Source organism: Vanellus vanellus (assembly GCF_965231255.1).
Source record: "Vanellus vanellus genome assembly, chromosome: 6".
Lineage (NCBI taxonomy): Eukaryota > Metazoa > Chordata > Aves > Charadriiformes > Charadriidae > Vanellus > Vanellus vanellus.
This window is the reverse complement of record NC_138911.1, coordinates 43,410,648-43,433,782: the sequence shown is the minus strand read 5'-3', so window position 1 is coordinate 43,433,782 and position 23,135 is coordinate 43,410,648. Positions and strand designations below refer to the sequence as shown.

General features: G+C 41.0%; 2 protein-coding genes across 3 annotated transcripts in view; one reads left to right on the top strand and one right to left on the bottom strand.

Annotated features, from left to right (window-relative positions):
- Positions 1-5,200, bottom strand: part of PRORP (protein only RNase P catalytic subunit) — a 57,264-nt gene extending 52,064 nt beyond the window's left edge. The window contains exons 1-3 of one of the 2 annotated variants that reach the window (XM_082484926.1): positions 5,053-5,200; positions 3,106-4,503; positions 753-800 (exon numbers count right to left, since the gene is read on the bottom strand). In XM_082484926.1, the coding sequence (XP_082341052.1) occupies positions 753-800; positions 3,106-4,106 (1,049 nt within the window). In that variant the 5' untranslated portion in view covers positions 4,107-4,503; positions 5,053-5,200. Of the gene's footprint in view, positions 1-752; positions 801-3,105; positions 4,504-4,598; positions 4,842-5,052 lie in introns of those variants that run through there. The other variant, XM_082484927.1, reaches the window with a different exon arrangement.
- Positions 5,201-5,371: 171 nt separating this feature from the next.
- Positions 5,372-22,877, top strand: PPP2R3C (protein phosphatase 2 regulatory subunit B''gamma). Its single transcript, XM_082484901.1, has 13 exons — positions 5,372-5,462; positions 6,167-6,294; positions 7,390-7,494; positions 8,370-8,482; positions 9,313-9,410; positions 12,266-12,336; positions 13,073-13,205; positions 15,853-15,908; positions 15,980-16,055; positions 16,716-16,852; positions 18,125-18,262; positions 21,724-21,783; positions 22,498-22,877. Exons 1-13 carry the CDS (start codon positions 5,414-5,416, stop codon positions 22,684-22,686), a joined length of 1,353 nt encoding a protein of 450 aa, XP_082341027.1. The 5' UTR covers positions 5,372-5,413; the 3' UTR covers positions 22,687-22,877.
- The last annotated feature ends 258 nt before the right edge of the window (positions 22,878-23,135 follow it).

Below are 23,135 nucleotides of genomic sequence, written 5' to 3'. Positions count from 1 at the left end.
CATGGGCTTCAAAAGCAGCAGACTCTATGTGTGCTTTTACTACAGAACATACAACAGAGTGTATTTTTATAAACCACCAAAAACACCCATAATCCATCGGAGACATTCTTATGATTAATACATTTATAGTTGCCAAATTGCTACAAAAACACAGAACTAGGTTTCAAACAGAATAACATTTAAAAGAAGAATTTACAGACATTAAGAAAACTGCGCTGCAGTAGAAACATATACCCAAGTTATTCCTGTGAAAACCTAACACAGAATCATTTTGTCTTCACTGAAAATCAGGTGGAAAGGCAGAATCCTTCCATCTGTACAAATTAACTGCAGTGTGTGAATAGTATCAGTTTTCAAGACGACATTCATTTACACTCCAAAGCTGCTCTGTTAAATGTTGTGTTAAATAATGGTATTATAGAGCCAATTAAAAAAAAAGTCTTTAATTCCAAAACAGTAAACAAATAAGCAACCCAGTAAAATGACAGCTCTTATTCTTCTCTGAGTTTTTCTGTCTTGGCTCTGCTTAGCATAACTCCTTTCCAAATGTGCATGTTGGGTCTTGTTTAATGCACAAGAATGAGTTGGAAACTGGAGTTTGGGAAATCATATGTACACAACAAAGGTTCATATTCTCAAGGATTAAAACATTTTCTTATATAAGGAAAGCTATTTTTTATATTTATGAAAGAAGAGTTCAAGATAGAATAATCAAGACAACACCTCGCTTTCAAATAAAATGTTGCATTTACCTGTCTTTAATGTTGGTCAGTTGTCCTCTCCAGTTCCCTCCGGGTATACTAATACGTACAGAGGGAGAGATAAATAGAAACATTAGATTCTTATTTAACAATATCAGAATTACAGATGAAGAATAATTCTATTTTGGTCAACATTTAGAAATAAAAAAATCATCTACCCTGCAAAGAAATCATACAAACATTCATACATAATTTAGCAACACCTGAAAATATTATATAAAGAACCAGCATTTAACAACATGCAGAGAACTAACACAATCAACATCCTCAGTTTATGTTGCCCCCAAATATTAAGAACCATAAAAATAACCAGGCTGCGCTGACAATTTTTAAGTTGCTGCCCTACACACTCATAAAGCGCCTCAGAAACCAGATGGTAAAGCAAGAATCAAGATTTCTATGCAGATGTCACCCTGAGAGATTAAGAAAGATACACTTGTACCAAAATGCTGCAATGACTTTTTGACTCCACATCATTATTGTCATCACCACCACTACCACAGCCACCATCATGCTGGTGTAAATACTCCTTTTTGCCCACGAGATCCAAAACAGAATAGGAATACCCACGCCAACACGCAACTGCAGGCACCTCTCCCTTTGCCACTGTGTTGATTGTCATAGGCTGCACACTCACACATGCCATGGGCTTCAGAATAACCATCCTGTTTCTGCCCCCCTTTCCCATTTCTCCTGCTGTTACATAGCGGTTCTTCAGTTTTCTTACAAAGACAACTAGGCAACAGAAAATACTGTGATTCTTTGTCGCACACTGTATTGGATCTGGCTCTACTCACTACTAGAAGCCCGTGCTGGTCTGCTCTTCAGATATGTATTTTTTTAAAACTAACACCTATTCAGTTACACTCACAGACCTCACTTCTGTGCTTACTGTACCATCAGTTTCCTTTGTCAACAAAAGTTACCTCCCAATCTGCATCGTTTTTGCAAGACTAACAGTGCTAGAAGTTATCACATCCTATTTCTTCTTGGGAACTCCACATAAACTGCTTATTTGTTTTCAACCATCAGCATATACAAGTTCAGCACTAGCAACTGGAACATACAGGTAAAACTGAGCATTTTGTACAGGTTCATAGATAAAAAGCCAGATGGGCTAACTGATCACCTAGTTTCATCCCTCTGTTATGGATTCTGTTTCTCCTTCATGGTTGAAACATTATTTCCTTTAGGGAAACATGCAACGTTCAACTTAAAACATGAGTCCACCACAACCTTTCGTGAATTGTTCTAACAGTCAAACACAGTATTAAAGATACAAACCAGGAATTTGTCTAGCTTCAGTCTGCAGCACTGGTTTGCCACTATATACAGGCAATATATAGCTCTTCAACATACTCGCTGACCTTGCAGTCTCCTTGCCAAGCACTTTTTACTATGTTGAGTTTCCTGTGCATGCAAAGGACACCTATAGGTAAGTCCTTCTCTACTCACTGGGAAAACAGCACCCGACGACAGATTTTCACCCACTAAACCAGTTCATCTTGACTGAAGCCTACTCTGCTCCCTAGCTGTTCCCAGGAAAGAAAATAGCTGGGGGACAGCAGTATAAACCATTCTAATAATGGTAGTGCATTCCCACAGCCGTATTTTCCATCCAGGAAGACTAACTTGTAAAATGGCTGTGTAGCTCACATAAACCAAAGTCAACAGTTAAAAAAAAAAAAGTCATAGATGGGCTCACATACAACAGCGTGACAAAGATGCAGTGGGCTCAGGGGAACCACATTGTGCACATGCAGCATAACTTGTAATTTGCAGAATCTGACCATCACTACTCATGAAAACAAACTCCATAGCCTGCTAGATAAATACTGTGCTAAAACACAGAGCCTCCTGTTGAGATTATTCCTCTCCTGTTATTCAACACTAAGTGAACACTTGATCTTCACTTAACCTATGCTAAATTTGCTGCACCTTTCCCTTAAAGAGAGAAATCTAATTTTCAAATAACTTACTACTTCTATACCCAACAGATTATAGGAAAACCCTCATACCTGTCAACATTCCTTATGTACCAACCCCGGAAAGAGTTGAAGTTGGACATTTTGGACAGCCACGACCCATCACAATTTCCCACTTCCCATAGCAAGGAATAATACTTAACAGGTAAAATCTACCACAAAAGGTGAGATCAGTAAGAATTCTACATTTTTACATTAAATTTGGAGCAAAAATAAAATATATCTTTTCATGACAATACATCTCTCATGGAGAAACAACAATCAAAATGAGATGTTGAGGGATCTTATTAGACTTGATCTGTGGAATAATCTGAATCCCATCCTCATGAACTGAAGCTTGTTATTGAAACATTATTTACCTTTCAAACCATAGCTTTATACTCCGCATAAATGTCTTGTGAGGGTATATTTGGTTGTCTCTCAAATATAAGAGGATACCAAACAGCTCTTTTTGTAACTCAGCACCTTTCATACCCCTGCTGAATTCAAAAAAGGCCTGCAGGACTTCCAATGTTGGGACCAAATCCTTAGACAACATTTCATGAAAAAGTTCAAAGGCAAGGTTCATTTCTTGGTGACGACTGGCTGCTTTGATACAGGATTCATAGTTTGTCCGTGAGGGAGTCATAACCTTTTTAACTTCTTCCAAAAGAGTCAAGGCCATTCTCCATTGATCTGAATTACTCATACCCCTGATAAGAAGGTTGTAAGCCCCACTTTCTAAAATCCTAAATCTGATTTTCATTATATCATACACATCACGAATTTCTGAAGTCTGCCCCTGCTGGACACATAATGCCAGATATTTGACCAACAAATTATATGCAATGTCACCATTACTCTTCGCCACGTGGGTCAGCAACGACTTAGCCACATCAATGGAGCTGTTGCACCTGACCATACTGTTAAACATCACTTCTTCAAATATTTCAGGTGATCGAAAACTTTCCCTCAGTCTGTTCCATTCCTCAGCCTGCAACGGTTTTTCTGGAGGCTGTACACTGGTAAACTTATGCCTTGACAAAACTTGATTAGTTAACCGTTTCTTTGGTGCTCCAACAGAGGAAGAAAAGTGGAGTTTCCTTTCAGATGTTTCTTTAGTCTCCTCATCCCATCCTTTTTCTTCTTCATAATCAATCACAGACCTTTTATTGGTAGGAAAGACACCAGTCCCTTTGGTATCCGCTGGTAATGCACTGCTGGAAGATGTCATAAAACTGAAACAGCTAACCTTTTCTCTATTGGGGATGCTGAAAGAGACAGCAAACAGTTGCTGGCATCTTGAAACAGGCCAGAACATACGACATTTCCATAGCAAAGTCTGAAAACCCTGTTGACTAGTTTGAGAAAAAAGTGCCATCACAAAAAGAAATTATGTCCCTGTATCTGACAAAGTTATAAAATGGAAAATACAGTTTGCATGAAGGCGTTTATTACAAAAGCTGAAGGGCTGCCAAGCTGTAAAAGCTTCCGTTTCAAAATGCTTGTTCTATAAGCCCTTTTTACCTCTTACAAAACCAAAAGCTGGTAAAATCTTTTTCACAAAAATCAGTCTCTTTGACTGCACAAACATTCATCGAAAATAAGGGTGTCTTTCTTTCTAGAGAAGATGCTTTGCAAGTTTCCAGCGTATAATTACTGTTTGATGGTTACTGTAGAGTACTCTGTTGTATGCAGACAGGCAACTCTGATGCAGCTATGCAAAAAGTGCGGGTTTTTTTCTTCCTGCCTTCATCCAAATCGAGTCAGAAGGTTTCCTAAAAATAAAAGTAACACCACAACATCACAACCTGCTCCGTGCCTTCCTGTCATATTTACATTTGCATGCTAGCAAACATAAAGTTCAAGGTACCTCGACAATTTCGGGTCAGGAATCCCAATCCTGATCCCACAGGCAGTCCCAGCACGGGATTCCTACGCTGGTTCCCTCATGCCTTTCAACCTGTGACAAACTTCCGTTTAACTGGTTCCCCCAATAGTAAATCCAGTAATTACAGTGAAAACCCACGTAAATGTTAGGTTATAAACGCAAATATCGGGAATTTCACCGGCAGGCAGCTGCTGCGGCTCATGAGGAGGCCCCCGCTGGGCCTCACGTTCCTCACGCCTGCCCGGCGCGGCAGCGCCCTCGTGGACTACAACTCCCAGCGTGCACGGCGGCCCGGACCTCAGCGGCAGCGCGCTGCCTGCCGGGAAAGTTTCTTTTCTCCCCTCCCCCCTCCCCATTTACCCCGCCGGAGCGTAACGAAGCGCGGTTCTGGCGCGCGCTGTGCCCTTACCACCCCCCACCCCCGAGATGGGCCTACCTCGCTGGGTACGCGGCGGCCATGGGCACCTGGGCGCTGCGAGGTGCCGGCAGGGAGGCGCTCACACCGGGGGCGACCGCGCGGCGGCTAGGGCGCTTGCTTCCCGCTGACCCGGAAACGCTGCCGGGCCCAGGCCCGCGCCGGGGACTGGAGCCAATCGCCTCTCACCGGGCGGGCCAGCACGTGATGCCGCCCGCCCTGTGAGGCCGAATGAGGGTTGCTACGCCATATCGGTTGCGGGCACGGCGCTTTGAGGGTCAGGCGCGTCGGGCCGGGCACCGCGCATGCGCGGGGCGGGACGGGGGAGACGTACGGGGGACCGGACGGCCGGAGTGCAGCGGCGGTGGCCGCTGCGGGGGCCATGGACTGGAAGCGGAGCCTACGGGTCCGCCTGGCTGCCCGCTGCGACCGTGAGTGCCCCGGGGCCCGCGCGGCGGGCAGGGAGGGGTCCTCGCGGTGACAAGGGGGGGGTGGGGTCAGGCTGGGAGGGGGGTGTACAGGCCGCCCCGCCGGCCAGACAGGTGCCGGCCTCGTTCTGTAGAGAAACAAACGCCCTCATTTTAGCGGTGAGCGGCAGCAGGGACGGGGCTGAGGAACACCGAGGAGCCGTGTGGCGCTGCAAAGGCGGGTGGGTCTGTGGTATACACCCCCGTGAGGGCTTTGGCTGGGAGCTCTTCATTCGGAAGTGAGGCCACGGAGTGCTCGTGCGGGCGTATAACGATAATCCCTAACGCTACAGCGTGAAAGGTGATTTTTGTGCTGCTGCTTGCAGTAAGCAGTATTTTAAACGATGCTGCCACTGTAAAACAGGAATGCTGCTGCTTTGTCGGGGGTAACCATGTGTCTGTTATGACCATATACCTTACAGAGAACCAGGTGTGTGCAGTCACTGAAAGAGGTGCTTTGTAGAATATGTATGTGACATATTTGACATATCTGTTGTATAATCTACATAATAGACCTGTGTTCCATTCATTTCCATCTAATATTTGTGTTACTAAACAGCACAGTTGTATAAGCCTCAGCATTAACTCCTTTTTTTTTTTCAAGCTCCTTGTTACTTTAAAACCCTTGCTTAGAGTACAAAACAAAAATTGTTTTCCGTGTTAATCAGCTAAAAAGAGTGAACAAGAACTAAAAGATGAAGAAATGGAATTATTCACAAAATATTACATGGAATGGAAAGGAGGAAGACAAAGTGGCAGTACGTCATATACAAATATACCACGATTTTACTACAGGGTAAGTGAGGTATCCAGCAAAAGGCTATTCTGTGTTGTAAAGAAAGTTGTGCTTATTCAAGGAGGCGCTTCAGAAGCTTAAGTAGATTGAAATCTGAATGATGTGGATTGCTAAGCATAATTTATTGTTTTGTACAATTGTGGATTTCAGCAGTTTCAAATAATTACTAAGCATCTCATCAGAGGCTGTGAAATAGTTTGCTAATCAGGCAGTAAGCTTGGCTGTTTACTACAGATAGGAAGTCCTCTTTCTCCTTCAGAGAAAATTCCTGTTTTAACAAGATTTTGACATAATGGTGTTAAATACATATCTTCCTGTTTCTGTTTAGACATGATGGGATGCTGCTTCATGTAAAGGACTTCATTAGTCTTGCAGGCTAAAGATAGGTCTGTTGCTTGCGTCACCCAGCAGAAATGCTTGGTCCAGCAACTTACGTGTGGGATGATTCAGATTGGGATGGGGGAGTATGGGAACGCAAGTTCAACACCTTGGTGTTGCTGGCACTTGTCAACTTGACTACTCAGCTGCTGTCTAACCTTGTGTGGTCCCATATTCCTTAGGATCATGAGTTTCTGCCAATTAAGTTCTGAAGTACCTCTGCTTCAGTTGATGAATACATACGCAACCATCCAAGTTCTGGTAGTGCTGTACAGTTTTGCATGTAAATATTGGCAGAACTTTCATACTAAGTGTTCTTCCATCTGTTTTGTTGGTGAAAACAATTTAGTAGACATTCACTTAAACACAGTAGTAAATGTCTTTTATGTGTGAGCCCTCCTATCTTGCAACTGTGGGAAAGTGCTTTCTGGATGGGTTATCAGGTATGAGGTGAGTCTCTGTCTCTCATGTTAAAGATGTCCTGCTTTAAATAAATATTTCAATATTGAAATAGTTTGACACAGTATGCAAGTGATATCCCTGTAGAAGAGGCAGGTACCATAACAGCATTCTGGTAGATAGATAGGTTGTTATTCTCTGTCAAGTAAATAGCTTCATCAGATTGTGTGAGTCAGGACTACCTAAGAGTACTTGCTAGATGCATAGTTTTTGAATGGTACCACTGTACAGAAGATTAAAATGCCACAATGTTTCTAGCTACCAGCTGAAGATGAAGTCTTGCTTCAGAAATTAAGAGAAGAATCTAGAGCAGTCTTTCTGCAAAGAAAAAGTAGAGAACTGTTGGATAATGAAGAGCTGCAGGTAAGAAAATATTTTCTGTATGTCTGACTAATAACTTCTGACAAGACTTCCTCTTTCTGCAAAGTTTGGTTATCATCTGTCTGTCCACAGAATCTTGTGATAAGGTGCTTTGTATTTGGGTATGTTGGCTGGTTGTGCTGTACTAGCTAAAGCTGAAGTGCTGTATAGTCTTGTGCTGGTAATGTCAGTGTAAAACTTTCTTCTGGTCTCTTCTGCTGGTCTCTTCTCACAGGTAATTAATGACAGAACAAGAGGGAATGGCTTCAATCTCCAACAGGGTAGATTTAGACTGAACATTAGGAAAGAATTTTTCACAGAAAGAGTGGCTGGGCATTGGAGTAGACTGCCCAGGGAGGTGGTTGAGTCACCATCCCTGGATGTGTGTTTAAGAGACGTTTAGATGTGGTGTTGGAGGATATGGTGTAGGGGAGAACTTTGTAGAGTAGGGTAGATGGTTGGACTCGATGATCCCAAGGGTCTCTTCCAACCTAGGCAATTCTATGATTCTTGCAATATGTATGAGGACTAAATCAATGGCTTCTGGTTTTCCAGCATATTCCAACAATTCCCCTAATTGGCCCAGAAGAAGAAACAAATTCTGTTTACATCTCACTGAGAGTCCAAAAATGGTTGAGTTTAGTGCACTGCAAAGGCAGAAGGGATGTGATGTGACCCTAGAAATCCTAGCGAGAGAGTTTAGAGCAGTGGCAATATCGCTTGCTTGCTTTTCTGGCTGAACTGATTATATGTACTTATTAATTGAGATAACCTTGCAGCAAAACCACATTTTTGCTGCATTTCTTACATGCTCTGTCTTAAGCACATTGATGTCTCTAGAGAGGTATCTTCTTAACCAAATATAAATGCCTTCTAAGAATCTATGGTTTCTACTGGACAAACATCAAACATCACCAATGATTGGGGAAGAAGCAATGATCAACTACGAGAACTTCTTGAAAGTTGGCGAAAAAGCTGGACCTAAATGCAAGTAAGGCTTTCTTCTCTTGCATATACTTACTTTGGCTAAACCTAAGTGCTGCTGTAACTTTCAGTTGTTAAAATAGATGGAAACAGTTTAATGGTGAGATAAAATCATGTCCCTGTAGTTTTTGAGGGTCTAGTTGCTTTGCATGCTAGCAAAGGTGTATTACCCTACATCTCTGAGGGAACATCTCAGAACATCATCTGATAGAGATGTCTGCGACAGGGATACTGCATCCTTTTGAAGAAGAAATTCTCATTAGCATGAGCATTTTTATGATAGGAGTAGCCAGTAAACAGCATATTTTGTATTTGAAGAGGAAATCATGTCTCCAGTGATATTGCCCAACCTTCCCTAGTATCTGATAGAAAATTTCTTACCAGATGTTCTGTGTACAGCATACAGTGAATATTCCTTCTTTATGCTCCTGTTGGAGACTGCCGTTGTGCACATAGCTTTGTGATTGAGTTTTGGGTAGAACCAGATTAGTTTTCAGTACTGGCAGTTCCTTTTATGTGCATATCGTTGTAGAAGATTGGAAGTGACCAAATATATTGTGCTAAAGAGAAACTAAATTGAATGAAAGCTCTCACAACTCCCACATCACTGAGGAGTCTCATGAGCAGCAAAGGCAGGTGCTTTTTATTAAGTTTACCATTGTTACTTGGTAGGATCCCACCTGATGGGTGTAGTGTAGCAAATTAACATCTTTGAGCACATTGAATGTCATTAAAACAGTATTTTAAAGTGTTTGTCAGTTTTTGGATACTGCAACTGAATTTGTCAGTGCAATGTAATCAGATGCACAGAAGTAGCTTGGTGTTTATATTTTACAGGCAGTTCTTCACCGCTAAGATCTTTGCTAAATTACTCCATAATGATCCTTATGGGAGGATATCTATTATGCAGTTTTTCAATTACGTCATGCGAAAAGGTTAGTAGATCCTTATTCTGTATTAATGACAAGTTGTTGTTTTATTTTCAGGGCTATTTTTGAGCTTTATTAATTACTTGATGTTCTCTTCAACAGCAGTGAGATCTAGCCCTTGATTGCTAATGCTGTTTTCCTGGGGGCTTGAGATTCTTTTGCTGGTTACTAGGAGGTGGGAGTTCACCCTACGTCTGAAATCCACCTCTTAGCCAGACACAGCCTTGATCTGTTCGCTATATATATTGTCATTTTTATTTCTTTTATTCAGGTAGTACTGTGAAGAGCAAAAACCTAAAGTTATGTGGCAAGTGTGATCCCAACCACTGTGATCAGAGTGTCTGGTAGCTAGCTTTGTTTGCTGTTGTTCCTTCTACAGAGTTATGTTACCTATGTTTTCTAACTGCTTGTCAAACACATCAATATGTTCTTGTGCTTGTCACTATAGCCTTACCATATTTTCAGCTATTTTTTATTATAAATAACCACTTGGGCTGAAAAATGCGGCGGCTTTTTTTTTTTTTTTTAAAAAAAGCTCTATTAGATCTTGTTTAAAAAGATGAGGCTGGCTAGCAGAAAGGAAGGTTGCCTTATGGCCTTGTCCCCTGGCTACTGTGTGCTTAGGTCTGGTAGAGCCTTCAGGAGGGGAGAATGGCACCTCTCTCCAGAGCAGCTCAGCTTGTCTAACTTAAAATCATGTGGTGCGAGGGATGAGAGATGTGTTGAGCAGGAAACCTGGTGAGTAGAAGTGCAGAGTATGCAAGAAAGGAGTAATAGGCCCATTTGCAACAAACAGCAAACCCAAAAGCTGCAGGATAGGAGTCTTGTGAAGAAGTCTGTGGAAATTGTATGCGTTTCAAAAAGGCCTACCCAGATGGACACAACAGAGATTCTTTCAGAGCTATTCATTTCATTTGTTTCACCTAGAAGTTTTAAGTCTTGTGTATTTCTGGTGATACCTTTTTTCCTAAAACCACCACCAACAACAAAACCCCAAACAAACAAAAAAAAAAACCAAAACAAAAAACCCTGCAACAAACCAACTAAACACACAAAACCAAAAAACCCACCAAATTTAGAGACAGGAAGCCTTTTGGTGTTTCCCATCTCAATTAGATTTCATTTTCAGACTCTGGCCAACTTAAGGTCCCACTGCAGTGTTTGTTTGCGGGTCCCTCTGTGGTCAGTTGAATAAGAATCCTTGTTTTTGCTAGCTTACAGAATTGGAATCACCTAACAAAGTCCAGTAGCACGTCTATGCAGTAGCTGAGATCATTTCTATTGTCTGTTGTACAGCATTCTGTATGAGGGCTAAAGACCAGGCCAGGTATAAGGAAGAAAATACTTAAATTCCTGTAGGGATTTCGGTTAATACTTCAGGTTGGAATTAGTGATATCCATCTCTATTTACTGCTAAATGTCCTTCAGTGTGGTGCTGAAAGGAGAGGAAAGTACCAGATGATGATGAGACTTACTCTACAGCTGCTTGAGCTGATCCAAGCTGGGGCAGTGCAGTCCCACATTTCACCCTGTTTTGATGAAGCTCATGCAGTGGAGCAGTCAGCCTCCAGAGCGGTGCTGCAGCAAGGAAGAGACCATATCACCCTGAGCTTAAAACATCTTAAACTGCTGTGCCTCGAGTGCCTGATGGTATTCTCTAACCTGCTGAACTCATTCATAAGCTTTCGGGGTTTTTCTTTTGTATGTTTGTTAAAGTTTTAGGAATAGCTGCATGTATTCACATACTTGTTGTGAACAAGTAGCATTCTATCTCTCCTTTCTAGCTCCAGCTGGAGGATTTCCTACAGTCCGTATTTTACAGCCTTTCTCCATCTTTCTTAATGATCTACACCATCCTTTTGAGAGGGGACAAGAGAATGGTGAAGTTAACAATAATGGTGAAGCATTTCCCAAAGCACTGTCTGCCTCCAGTAACGCTTCCCCTTCAGGAGGAGAGGTGGTCGAGTCTGTTGGCTTTGTCCAAATGAGTCAAGCCTAGTGAAAGTATCTTGAATCACTTCAGGGTGTATGATGCACTTACCTTTAAACTTCAGCCAACAAAGAAACAGCCATGCTGTATAACCTCTGTCATCTCTGAGTGATACTTAGTCCACTTTGACAAACACCTACCTTGAAGAGATGAATGTTGGTATGAAGCACGGCTTGTATTTTTTAAGAGGAACTTTTAAACTGTTTCTTCATAAAATGGAAGCTAAATTTAACAAGGAGTGTGTGAATAATTGTTTTTATGCCTAATTTATACTCCATCTCTGTTACTGTGTTTTAACAATGCCCTCAAGCACATTGTCCTGTAGATTGTCTGATTAATGCGCCTTCTCATTGCAAAAATAGATGCTTGCGCTACTTTAATTCTCCTGTTGTAACTCAGAAGTGAGGGCAGGACCTTTGGCTGTAGCTGCAGCGTCTTGTGTTGCACAAGGGGCTGTAGCAATTTGACAAGCAATCTGTATATGACATTGTACAGCTGTTTTTAATGCAGTGAAAATGCGCTGCTACGTGTATTTCTAGATCAGTGAGAGAGAACAGATGCATGTGATTCCATGTACCAGACAAAATGTGGTGTCTGCTCAGCTGTTTCTCACATCTTGTTATTATAAGGCAGCCTTGGCCACAGCATACCATATATTGCCAGTGACTCTTAGCAACTTAGAGACTGAAACGGTGTTTCTAAGCAGGGCTGGGACATATCATGGCTTTGCTTAGATCTCAGAAAAACAGGAAATAGAGAGACACTTAACATCCAACACTGCCTTGTGACCTTTAGAATAACTTAAAATTTTGGTGAGGCCTCAAAAACCACCAAGGTTTCTTGTGTTGTAATTCTGTTTTCTGTTTTACAGTGTGGCTTCATCAGACAAGAATAGGTCTCAGTTTATATGATGTGGCAGGACAGGGTTACCTCAGAGAATCAGTAAGTAAATTCTTGATTAACTTAATGTCTGTCTTTACTCAAATGGCAGAGCATCAGAAAGGCTCCAATTTTCTTCAGTCGTATCTCATAAAAGCTTATATCATAATCTAGATTTGGGGTGGGCACATTTGTTTGAATAAATAGCAATCTCTATATTCTAGAGGTTTGGTGGTGAGAGTGCTGCTAGCCTTTTTAACATATGGGTAATTCTCTGAAAAATAGATTGTAGATATCAAGCTTTCTTGTCATCAGCACTTAGCTAGATTAGTAGGATATAGCAGAAATCACAGAAAGGATGGCTAGTGTGTGCCTCTGAATTATTCTCCTGTTCTAACAGGAGTTAATATAAAATAAAAAGGTTCTGGTTACCACTCTACTTAAAAAAAGATCTATTAAAGAATATTCAGCAGTAGGATAATCTGATTAGGAGTTATGCATTGGTATTTGAAAAAGGTACAGTTGAATGCATTTATATTTACATGTAAATACCATCTGCTTTGTTAACATTCTGCTTTATTTGTAGACTATTTCAGTCATGGCATCACATGTGCATGTATATGACCTAGGATTTCTTGTACAGAGACAGAAGCTTTTTTGCCTGGTTTCCTGCTCTTCCCTGCATTGTTGCAGGATTGTTTTTTTAACAAAATATACTTGAAAACCAGGGTGGAATATAGCAAACATGCAACGATAGTAGTGTTTAAAGCTTGTTTTCTTTTCTTTCTTAATTCTGCAGGATTTAGAAAACTATATTTTGGAGCTCATCCCTACTTTGCCACAACTGGATGGTTTAGAAAAATCTTTTTATTCCTTCTATGTCTGCACAGCAGTTAGAAAGTTCTTCTTCTTTCTGGATCCTCTCAGAACAGGTAGGTCCCTGTTTTCAAAATTTTTAATATGTGGGAGTATTTTCATTTTTAAAATGTTTCTACTGAAGCTACTTGTGTTTTCAAAGTAAGATGTAGTTGTCTTTGTAGACTTTTGTTCTGCAATCTTGAATTTGAAGATTAATCTCCACTGAAGACCATGAGCCTTTATGTGGGTCTAATAATCTACTTCTACAGCTAATGAATTTCTATGAGATACCCATCAGTTGTAGCACTATAGAGTTATCTCATAGAAACTGACAAATAAAGTATTATTTCATCATAATGCATCATTAGCAGTAGCTAATTTTATAAGTGTTCAGGATGAATAGACAGCACAGTAATTAACAAATGAACTACTTGGCAGAACATCCACAGAGCTGTGGAAATGCTCAAGAATCGCAGAGTGGTTTAGGTTGGAAGGGACCTTGAAGATCATAGAGTTCCAGCCCCCTTGCCATAGGCAGGGACACCTGCCACTAGACCAGGTTGCCCAAGGCCACGTCCAACCTTGCCTTGAACACCTCCAGGGATGGGGCATCTACAGCTTCTCTGGGCAGCCTGTTGCAGTGCCTTACCACCCTCAAAGTGAAAAATTTCTTCCTAATGTTTGATCTAAACCTCCCCTCTTCCAGTTTGAAGCCATTCCCCCTCATCCTGTCACTACATGCCCTAGTAAAAAGTCCTTCCCCAGCTTTCATCTAGGCCCGCTTTAGATACTGGAAGGCCTCAATAAGATCTCCCTGGAGCCTTCTCTTCTCCAGGCTGAACAGCCCCAACTCTTTCAGCCTCTCCTCATAGGAGAGGTGCTTCAGCCCTCGGGTCATCCTCGTGGCCCTCCTCCTGATGCACTCCAGCAGGTCCATGTCCTTCTTATGTTGGGGACTCCAGAGCTGGATGCAGTACTCCAGGTGGGGTCTCACGAGAGTGGAGTAGAGGGGCAGAATCACCTCCTTTGACCTGCTGGCCACACTTCTTTTGATGCAGCCCAGGATACGGTTGGCCATCTGGGCTGTGATCGCACATTGCTGGCTCATGTTGAGCTTCTCGTCAATCAGCACCCCCAGGTCCTTCTCCTCAGGGCTGCTCTCCAGCCATTCCCTGCCGAGTCTGTATCTGTGCTTGGGATTGCCCTGACCCAGATGTAAGACCTTGCACTTGGCCTTGTTGAAGTGCATGAGGTTGGCTTGGGCCCACCATTCCAGCCTGTCCAGGTCCCTCTGGATGGCATCCCTCCCCTCCAGCGTGTCTACCTCGCCAAACAGCTTGGGATCATTGGCAAACTTGCTGAGGGTGCACTCGACCCCACTGTCCATGTTGCCGACAAAGATGTTGAACAGTACAGGTCCCAGTACTGACCCCTGAGGAACGCCACTTGTCACTGCTCTCCACTTGGACATCAAGCCATTGACCGCAACTCTTTGAGTGCGACCGCCCAGCCAGTTCTTTATCCACCGAGTGGTCCATTTGTTGAATCCATGTCTCTTCAATTTAGAGACCAGGATATCGTGTGGGATGGTGTCAAATGCTTTGCACAAGTCCAGGTAGATGACATCGGTTGCTCTTCCCTTGTTCACTCTCACTGTAACCCCTTTGTAGAAGGACACCAAATTTGTCAGGCATGTTGGTGAAGCCATGCTGGCTGTCACCAATCACCTCCTTGTTTTGTATGTGCCTTAGCAGAGTTTCCAGGAGGATCTGCTCCATGATCTTGCCAGGCACAGAGGTGAGACTGACTGGCCTGTAGTTCCCTGGGTCTTCCTTCTTTCCCTTTTTGAAAATAGGGGTTATGTTTCCCCTTTTCCAGTTGGCAGGAACCTCACCAGACTGCCACAACTTCTCAAATATGATGGCTAGTGGCTTAATAGAATGCTTATTGTGATGTGCTTCACCTGTGATTCAATTTTTGTGCACCATGTAAACTCATTAGAAAAGGTTCGCAGTTATGGCTGCTAATCCTTACTACAGATGTAGCTCCCTTGGGCCACAGTTTGGGTTTTTTTGTGTGGCCTTGATTTAAGTCACAAACTGCATGTGTTTTCAAGATCTAGCTGTGCCACTGGAAGACATCAGAGTTGTGTGGGCAGTAGCCTCTGGCAGATGTAATTGCAAACATACAGAGCAGGTGTGTATGAAGGTAAAATGCCATTATTTTGCACAGCTGTTCATGCAGTGTATGCACACCAGTCAAAGCTACACCAGTAGAAGTGCATTCTACCACTCTAGCTTTGTGTCATATCTGTAGTTTCTGAAAATGTAAAAATATCACATCACTTAAGAGACTCTATTATTCCAACAAATGTTTTAAGTGTGCTTTCTTTGCATTTTTTATTTTAGATTTTGAGTTGATGTTGGACACTTGCATTTTTTTAATCTAGTTTTCTGGCTTTTAAGACGTCAGTATAACTCTTCTGCCAGTATCAGGCTAGTTCTATTCAGTTGTTTTAAAAGCTATTTTTATTTTATCTCTTAAACTACAGCCTTATCCTTGATGTTCGAAGTTGGTTTTGTTTGGGTTTGGTTTTTCAAAAAGGCTGTTTTTTTCTGCTGAGAATACTTCTTTCTTAAGTGGAACCACCTAAATGAGAACAGTCAAATGCATATGTTGGCTGGGTGACTGCTAAAATGTGTTTTCCTTTTCTTGCTGCAGGGAAGATAAAGATACAGGATATTTTAGCTTGCAGCTTCCTGGATGACTTACTAGAGGTAAAGATCTCTTAGCATATACTATTGCATATTAATTTACTCTTTCAAGTCTAACTTTATGTTTCGCTTAGTTAAGGGATGAAGAACTTTCTAAGGAAAGTCAGGAAACGAATTGGTTTTCTGCTCCTTCTGCATTAAGAGTTTATGGTAGGTTCTTTTTATGTATGAATGCTTTCCCTTCCCCCACAGCTCCCTTTATTCCCCCTCCCCCTTGTATGACTTAGTCACATTTTTAGTGTTATTTTTCCTCTGGTTTTGTCTTTTAAAATCCTCCTTATAACTTATCATTTCAAGTCCTGTATCCATCCTTTCAGTGTATCTTCCTGACTTTCTTTAGTTTCAGTTCTCCACTGTTGCTCTTTACCACGGTTTTATCCTCTGTCATTTTGTGCTTGTTGCACAAAGTACAAGATTCCTCTGTAACCTTCTACTTTGACTGTTCTATTTGTGCTTTTGCATGACCTTTACCTCTTTTTTTTTTGTGCTTACACCAGATCCCTTTAAAATAATATGCTTTTAGCGTTCTGCTCCCTTGTCTGTATTCACAGCCTTTACTTTTGAGCCCTTATCTTAGAGTAGAACTGTTAACACCTTGTTATGGGAATTCCGCTTCCTCTCCCCCCATGTTCTATGCTCATTTATGATGCTGTACAAATATTATTGTGGATCTAGCATATTCCCACTTAACTGCATTAACTTTATGATGAAAATGAAATAAATGTTTTAAAAGTGCTAAACTTTCTCTGTTGAAGCAGTTCTTTGCTGATATAGGTGTAATATGTTTTGCCCTCTGTATCTCCTCCCTAGGTCAGTACTTAAACCTTGATAAAGATCACAATGGCATGCTCAGCAAAGAAGAACTGTCCCGATATGGAACAGGGACTCTGACCAACATATTTTTGGATCGTGTCTTTCAGGAATGCTTAACTTATGACGGTGAAATGGTAATCACATATTTTCACTTTGTTCCCAATATAAAAGCCTTGGCTTATTGAGACAGGAAATGTCTCTTAATCAGTATCTTTAAAATAAAGAATAGGTTGAGGTAAAGTAACTTTTATTTATCATTGTGCACACAAATGACCGTGCAGCAGATTAGAAAATTACTTTTCTTAACAGCAAAGTGATCACAGTGTGGCTTAAAGACAAGTTGCTTGTTTGGAAAAACAGAGGTGATACAAAATCCAGACAGATATAGAATCACAGAACCATTGAGTTTGGGAGAGATCCTCCTAGTTGTCCTTTATTGGACTTCCTACAGTAGGTCCATCTCTCTTTTGTATGAAGAAGACCAGAACAGGACCCAGTACTCAGATGTGGCTTAAGCAGTGATGAGTAGAGGAGAACGATCGCCTTCCTTGACGCTTGCCAGCAAACCTCTTCCTAATGCAGCTCAGGATGTTGTTGGCGTGTGTTCAATCTTGTTGCCCATCAGGACTCCCAGGTCTGTCTGTGCAAAGCTGCTTTCTGACTACTCAGCCCCCAGCATGTACTGGTGCATGGGGTTATTCTTCCCCAAATGTAGGATTTTGCATTCCCTCTGTTAAACTTGATGAAGATCCTGTCGGCCCATTTTTCCGGCCTGTCAAGCTCCCTTCTGAATGGCAACACAACTCTGGTGTTTAAGGTAGATAGGGTTATTATATACATAGGACCAAAGGATTTCTGTCCTTGTCACAACTATATCTTGATTGGGAAACCAATAATCAGTACTAATGGAAAAGAGAAGTGTGATATGTATTTGTGATGTCTACTAATGCTTCTACCACATGATTTGCCAAACTACCTACTCAGTTCTAAGGATCATATACTTTAACTGGCCATGTAGTTCACCATTTGGTAATGGTAGGCTTACCGCTATGTTTAATTTGCGGTAATGAAAATCTTTTATATGGCTTTTCTTCACTAGTTGGGTCTGTTCAGCAGTTTAAAGATGTATCAAACATTGTTTAAAAGTATATATCACATGTTTAATTTGGATTTATGCTTGGAATCGTATTTTACCTCTAAAATGGCAGGATTTCCTATCATCAGCAGTCATTAAAAACTAACTTTTCTGTTCATGTTGGTGGTAGCAGCCGTTTTTTATTTCATGTTGTCTTTTTCAGAAAATAGACTGATCCCCTACAATGAAATAGCTGCCAATTATAAAGTTCCTGCTTGCAAAATCAATTTAGAAAGAAGACTGTAATAAACGTGATTGTATCTACTTTTAGGACTATAAAACCTACCTGGACTTTGTGCTTGCATTAGAAAACAGAAAGGAGCCTGCAGCTCTGCAATATATTTTCAAACTGCTTGATATAGAGAACAAAGGATACCTGAATGTCTTTTCCCTTAATTATTTCTTTAGGGTAAGTCTCTTTATACAGGTAGGCCATTTTCTGTGTTTATAGTGTTAGAGCCTGTGTGCTTCTGCATGCAGATCTGCAGGAAATCACTTTAAATTACCAATACCCACTGGGAGGCTAGTAACTACTTCTAAGAAGATTTAAAATATTAAAAAAGAAATATATTCCAGAGCTTGGAAAGAATTCAAAAGGTATTTTCAACATTTTATCTGCAGTTGAAATTAACTGTTTTGATTTTGTTTAGGAAAAATATTTTCTATCGATTTTTTTTTTTTAATTGAAATTGTCCTAAAATTGCCTAATGATTACCTATTAAAATCTTTACGATTGTTCTAGTTGGTTATTGCCCATGGTTTTGATTTCCACTGTAATCCTAAAATTCAGTAGAAGAAACGAAAATAATGAAATGTAGCAATGGGCCTGTACAGCTGTGGGATCTTTAATTCAGTGTATTGATTGTAGAAAGCTTGCATTTTTTGTATTCTGTATTCTTATCTGTTGCTCCCAGAATAGATTTAAAATAAGCTTAATATTTTTTTAGTTGTTGTCAAAATTAACCTAAGGCTTTTAAAGTCTTCCTCCAGATTTTGGTTTGTGTGTGAGTGGTTTTTTGTTTTTCTTCTGGCTTGTGGTGGTTTTGGTTTGGGGGGGAGTGGTGCAGATAGTTTGTTGTTTTGTCTTATTTTTTTAATAGATACCTGAAATATCTTGGGAAGGGAAATGTCATGCAGTAAAATTGTATTTTTTGCTGTGGATGGTTTAGGCTGAGTTATGAGTATGATGTTTTTTTCATGGACAAGATCCCTTCAGTGATATCTATTCAGACGAGCACTTCAATTTTCTTTATGTGGATCTTTGTATTATAACTGTAAAAACAAACAATGTCATTGTACTTAGCCATATGCTCAAAGTATGATGAACAGGGTACATACTTCATTCAGCTCATTAAGAAAGCACTCAGGCCTGCCCAAGGCATAATCTTATATCCGCATTCTTACTATATTGTAGTAAGTCTCCAGTTGAACATCAACTTTGATAGTGATTACAACCATATCATTTTGTGAAAATAAGACTTCTTATCTGGACAACTTTTTCTTAAAAACAAACAAAAAACCCTGAAAAATCCACAACTTTTTTTTTTTGCTTTTAAGTGCCTTGGAGCCATCAAATAATTTAGGGTGACCTTTGGAGGTCACCTGCTCCCACCATCTGCTCAGAGCAGGGCCACCTTCATGGTTAGGCCGAGTTGCGCAGGGCCTTGCCCAAGCAAGTTTTTGGTATCTCCAAGGAGGGAGACTCTGTGGCCCCTTTGGGCAACGTGTTCAGGTGTCTGACTACCCTGGCTGAGAAGACTTTTCTCCCCTCACCGTTTCTCCCATCTTTGTGTAACTGGAATGCTGCTTGCTGCGGTCAGCATCCACTGCCTCTTGCCCTTTCACTGTGTGTCTCCAAGAAGAGTCTCACAGTGATGTCTCTTACCACATGCTAGGTGGTTAAAGATAGTAATTAGGTTTCCCCCACCACTCCAGCCTTCTGTTCTCCAGGTGAATTAATCCCCATCTTAAGCCTCTTCCTCAGCTGTGCTGTGTTCTTGCCTCCTAAGCATCCTTATAGCCCTCTAGTGGATTCCCACTGTTTTTTCACTGCCTCATAAAGGGCAACCCAAGACTGTGAGGCTGCATCTGGAGTACTGTGTCCAAATGTTGCGTTAGGAGGAACAATCGCCACCCTGAACCTGCTAGCTATACCTGTACTAATGTAGCCCAGTATTTGTCTGCCTTCATCACTACGAGTGCACCCTGCAGATCCTTGTTCAACTTCTTGCGTGCCAAGACCTCCAGCACCTTTCCTGCCAGCATGGGGTTATTCTGCTGCAGGTGCAGGCAGGATTTTTGCATGTGCCTTTTGAACTTCATCATAATCTTTGTTTAGTAGTTGTAGCTGTGTTGTATGCTTGATGGGCGACTGTCAGGCCAGGACTTGCACGACTAAGGATCCTAGAGAAATTAAGCAATGACTAGTGTTCTCCCTGCTTTTACAGCTCACCATTCCCACCACTTTCTCCACTTCTGTTCACATATCAGTAGGATTCAGGGAGGCCAGGGGCGGTATCAACTGTCTCTGACTCTGATTTTAATAAAGGGTGTTAATTTACCATTTTACATTTCACAAAAACATTAATTTTAGTGTTGTCAGAGTATATAAGTGATTCTAATATGAAAGCAATTTAATAAGGTAATTCTGCATAAGCTACTGTGGCATAGCTATTTTTGTGCATATCTCCAGTTACATACTTACTCTGTGGCTTACTTATTGAAAAGATTCCTCCACTACAGCAGATGCTTGATCATACTCCAAAATACGTCCCTCCTGTAAAATTCTGGAAATGGAATGTTCTAAGAAATCAGAACAGTTCCTTTAGACTCTGTGAATAATTGCTTTTCTGCTAGTGTAAGTGTGGGAAGGTCTGCACCTACAGAGACTTTGCTGATACAGCTGTGCTGACAAGGCTTTGCAGCTTGCGCTAGTGAAACAAACAGTTTTGTTCGTAGCTGTTATTTGCAGGCAGAGATTTGGTGATGCAGCTGGTTAAATAGCACCACATTAAAAGAACTAATAGTAGGGAATGCTATTTTGCTCAAAACGAGAAATGCCCACTTACAGCATGAACCAGGAGAACCCTTCCATGCATTGACAAATGATCAGATAGACAAATAAGTTGTCTCCCTCACATTATTATTTGATCAACCAGAGTACAGGTTCTATTTTCAAAGTAATTCAAAGTGAGTAGCCATACTGCTTTGTCTGTCTGCTGATTGGTCTTTTCCTTTCTCTTTCGCTAGTCTGTATTTTACACCCTGTCGGAAAACCAAACCTTCTGGTTTGAGTGGTAATATTAAAGTGTTGGCATATCCCATTTGCAGAGTGCTCAAACACTAGTCATAATGAAAGTTGGAGTCTTACACTGACTAAGAATTGTGAACCTAGAGATCTGTATCATTGATTATTGATGTGATTAGAGATGTGTATCATTGATGTGTATCATGTTAGGACAAGGGGAATGGCTTCAAACTGGAAGAAGGTAGATTTAGATTAAATATTAGGAGGAAAATTTTCACTTTGAGGGTGGTAAGGCACTGGAACAGGTTGCCCGGAGAAGCTGTGGGTGCCCCATCCCTGGAGGTGTTCCAGGCCAGGCTGGATGGGGCTTTGAGCAACCTGGTCTAGTGGGAGGTGTCCCTGCCCATGGCAGGGGCATTGGAACTAGATGGTCACCGAGGTCCCTTCCAACCTAAACCATTCTGTGATTATGCCTTAACTCACCTCACTTCACTTGTGGAATTGATAGCATGAATGCTTTATCACAGCGCAATACAGCTTAATGTGTAGAAGCATTAAACAAGTTTCATACAGTGTCAGTATAATACTGTACTACCTATTCCTAACTTTTCTTTTGTTTCTAGGCTATTCAGGAACAAATGAAAATCCATGGACAAGAACCAGTTTCTTTTCAGGATGTCAAGGTTAGTTTTACTGAATACAGTGCTATGTGAAATATTTGAATAAGCATTCCATAGTTTGCTTATGTTATATCGTAGTTTCTAGGTTGTTGTATATTTACTTGCAGAGTAGTAGAGATGATCTGAGTTGTTCTCCTTATAGATTTGAAAATGTATTTCTATTCAGCAGTTGCTCTGTAAGAAATCTGGTATGCAACTGTTCTAGTAGTTTCCCTACTAACAGACAAATTACCTGTTAAATACACGTTGCTGTGCCTTATGCTTGAAGATACTTGGGATGTTTATTTTACAATTGAGGATCATCCATTGGGGTGGAGGGGTGGGACTGGTGACTAAAAAAACCTTGTCTATAAAACTTTCTTTATTACTTTACATTTAGCAGTTTTAGTACTTAAAAAAAAAAAAAAAAAGTATGAGAACTTCTGTAAAACTTAGCTCATACAAGTGAACTGAGTTTTATGTTGCCACTTTGAGGCCAAAGCCTCCCCAGAAAAGTAAATTCTTATTTGAGATGTGGGAGCTGAGCACACTGCTCCTATCTGGAGCCAGTTATTGTGCTTTGTATCTTCAGTGGTTTGGGACTTGACAGCTTTTTTTGTAAGTTGGTGTGGATGGCACTAGTTACCCAAAGACCATTCTGTATATGGTATAAAGTAGCCGTTATTCTGCTCATTAATGTGGGGTTTTTTTTCCCCAATTCTTACTTTTTTTTCATAGGATGAAATCTTTGATATGGTAAAGCCTAAGGATCCTTACAAAATCTCCCTTCAAGACTTAATCAATAGCAGTCAAGGAGATACTGTTACCAGCATTCTAATTGATCTGAATGGGTTCTGGACATATGAAAACAGAGAGGTCCTTGTGGCAAGTGATAATGACAACACTGCTGATGTTGATGATACGTGACTCTGAACAGCAGCAGACTGTATCCATAGAGATATCTCAATCTGATGCGTCAACTATTGGAAGCTGGAAACATTCATTATCTGAACTGATGCTTCTTCCCTCCCCCCTATCCTCCCCCCCATGTAATATAAAACGTGGTGCATACAGGAATTGCAGAACTAATTTCTGAAACCAAAAAGCAACTGTTATTTAAGAGGTAAAAATGATCTTTTTTTTAATAAATATTTTTGGACTTTTTCCCTGTGTATCAAGCCCAATTTTTATTTGAATATCCTGTTCTAGAATGTGAATTTACCAAGAACCACATCCTTACTTTCAGGATATCTTCAGCACTGGTCTGTATCCACTCAGCTATCCCAAGCCTCCTCCTGTATTCTGTATGGCTTCCTCTAATGATAACACTTGAACCCTCTCTTGTAAAGGCAAAAGTCTTCAGTGAGAGGTAAAGA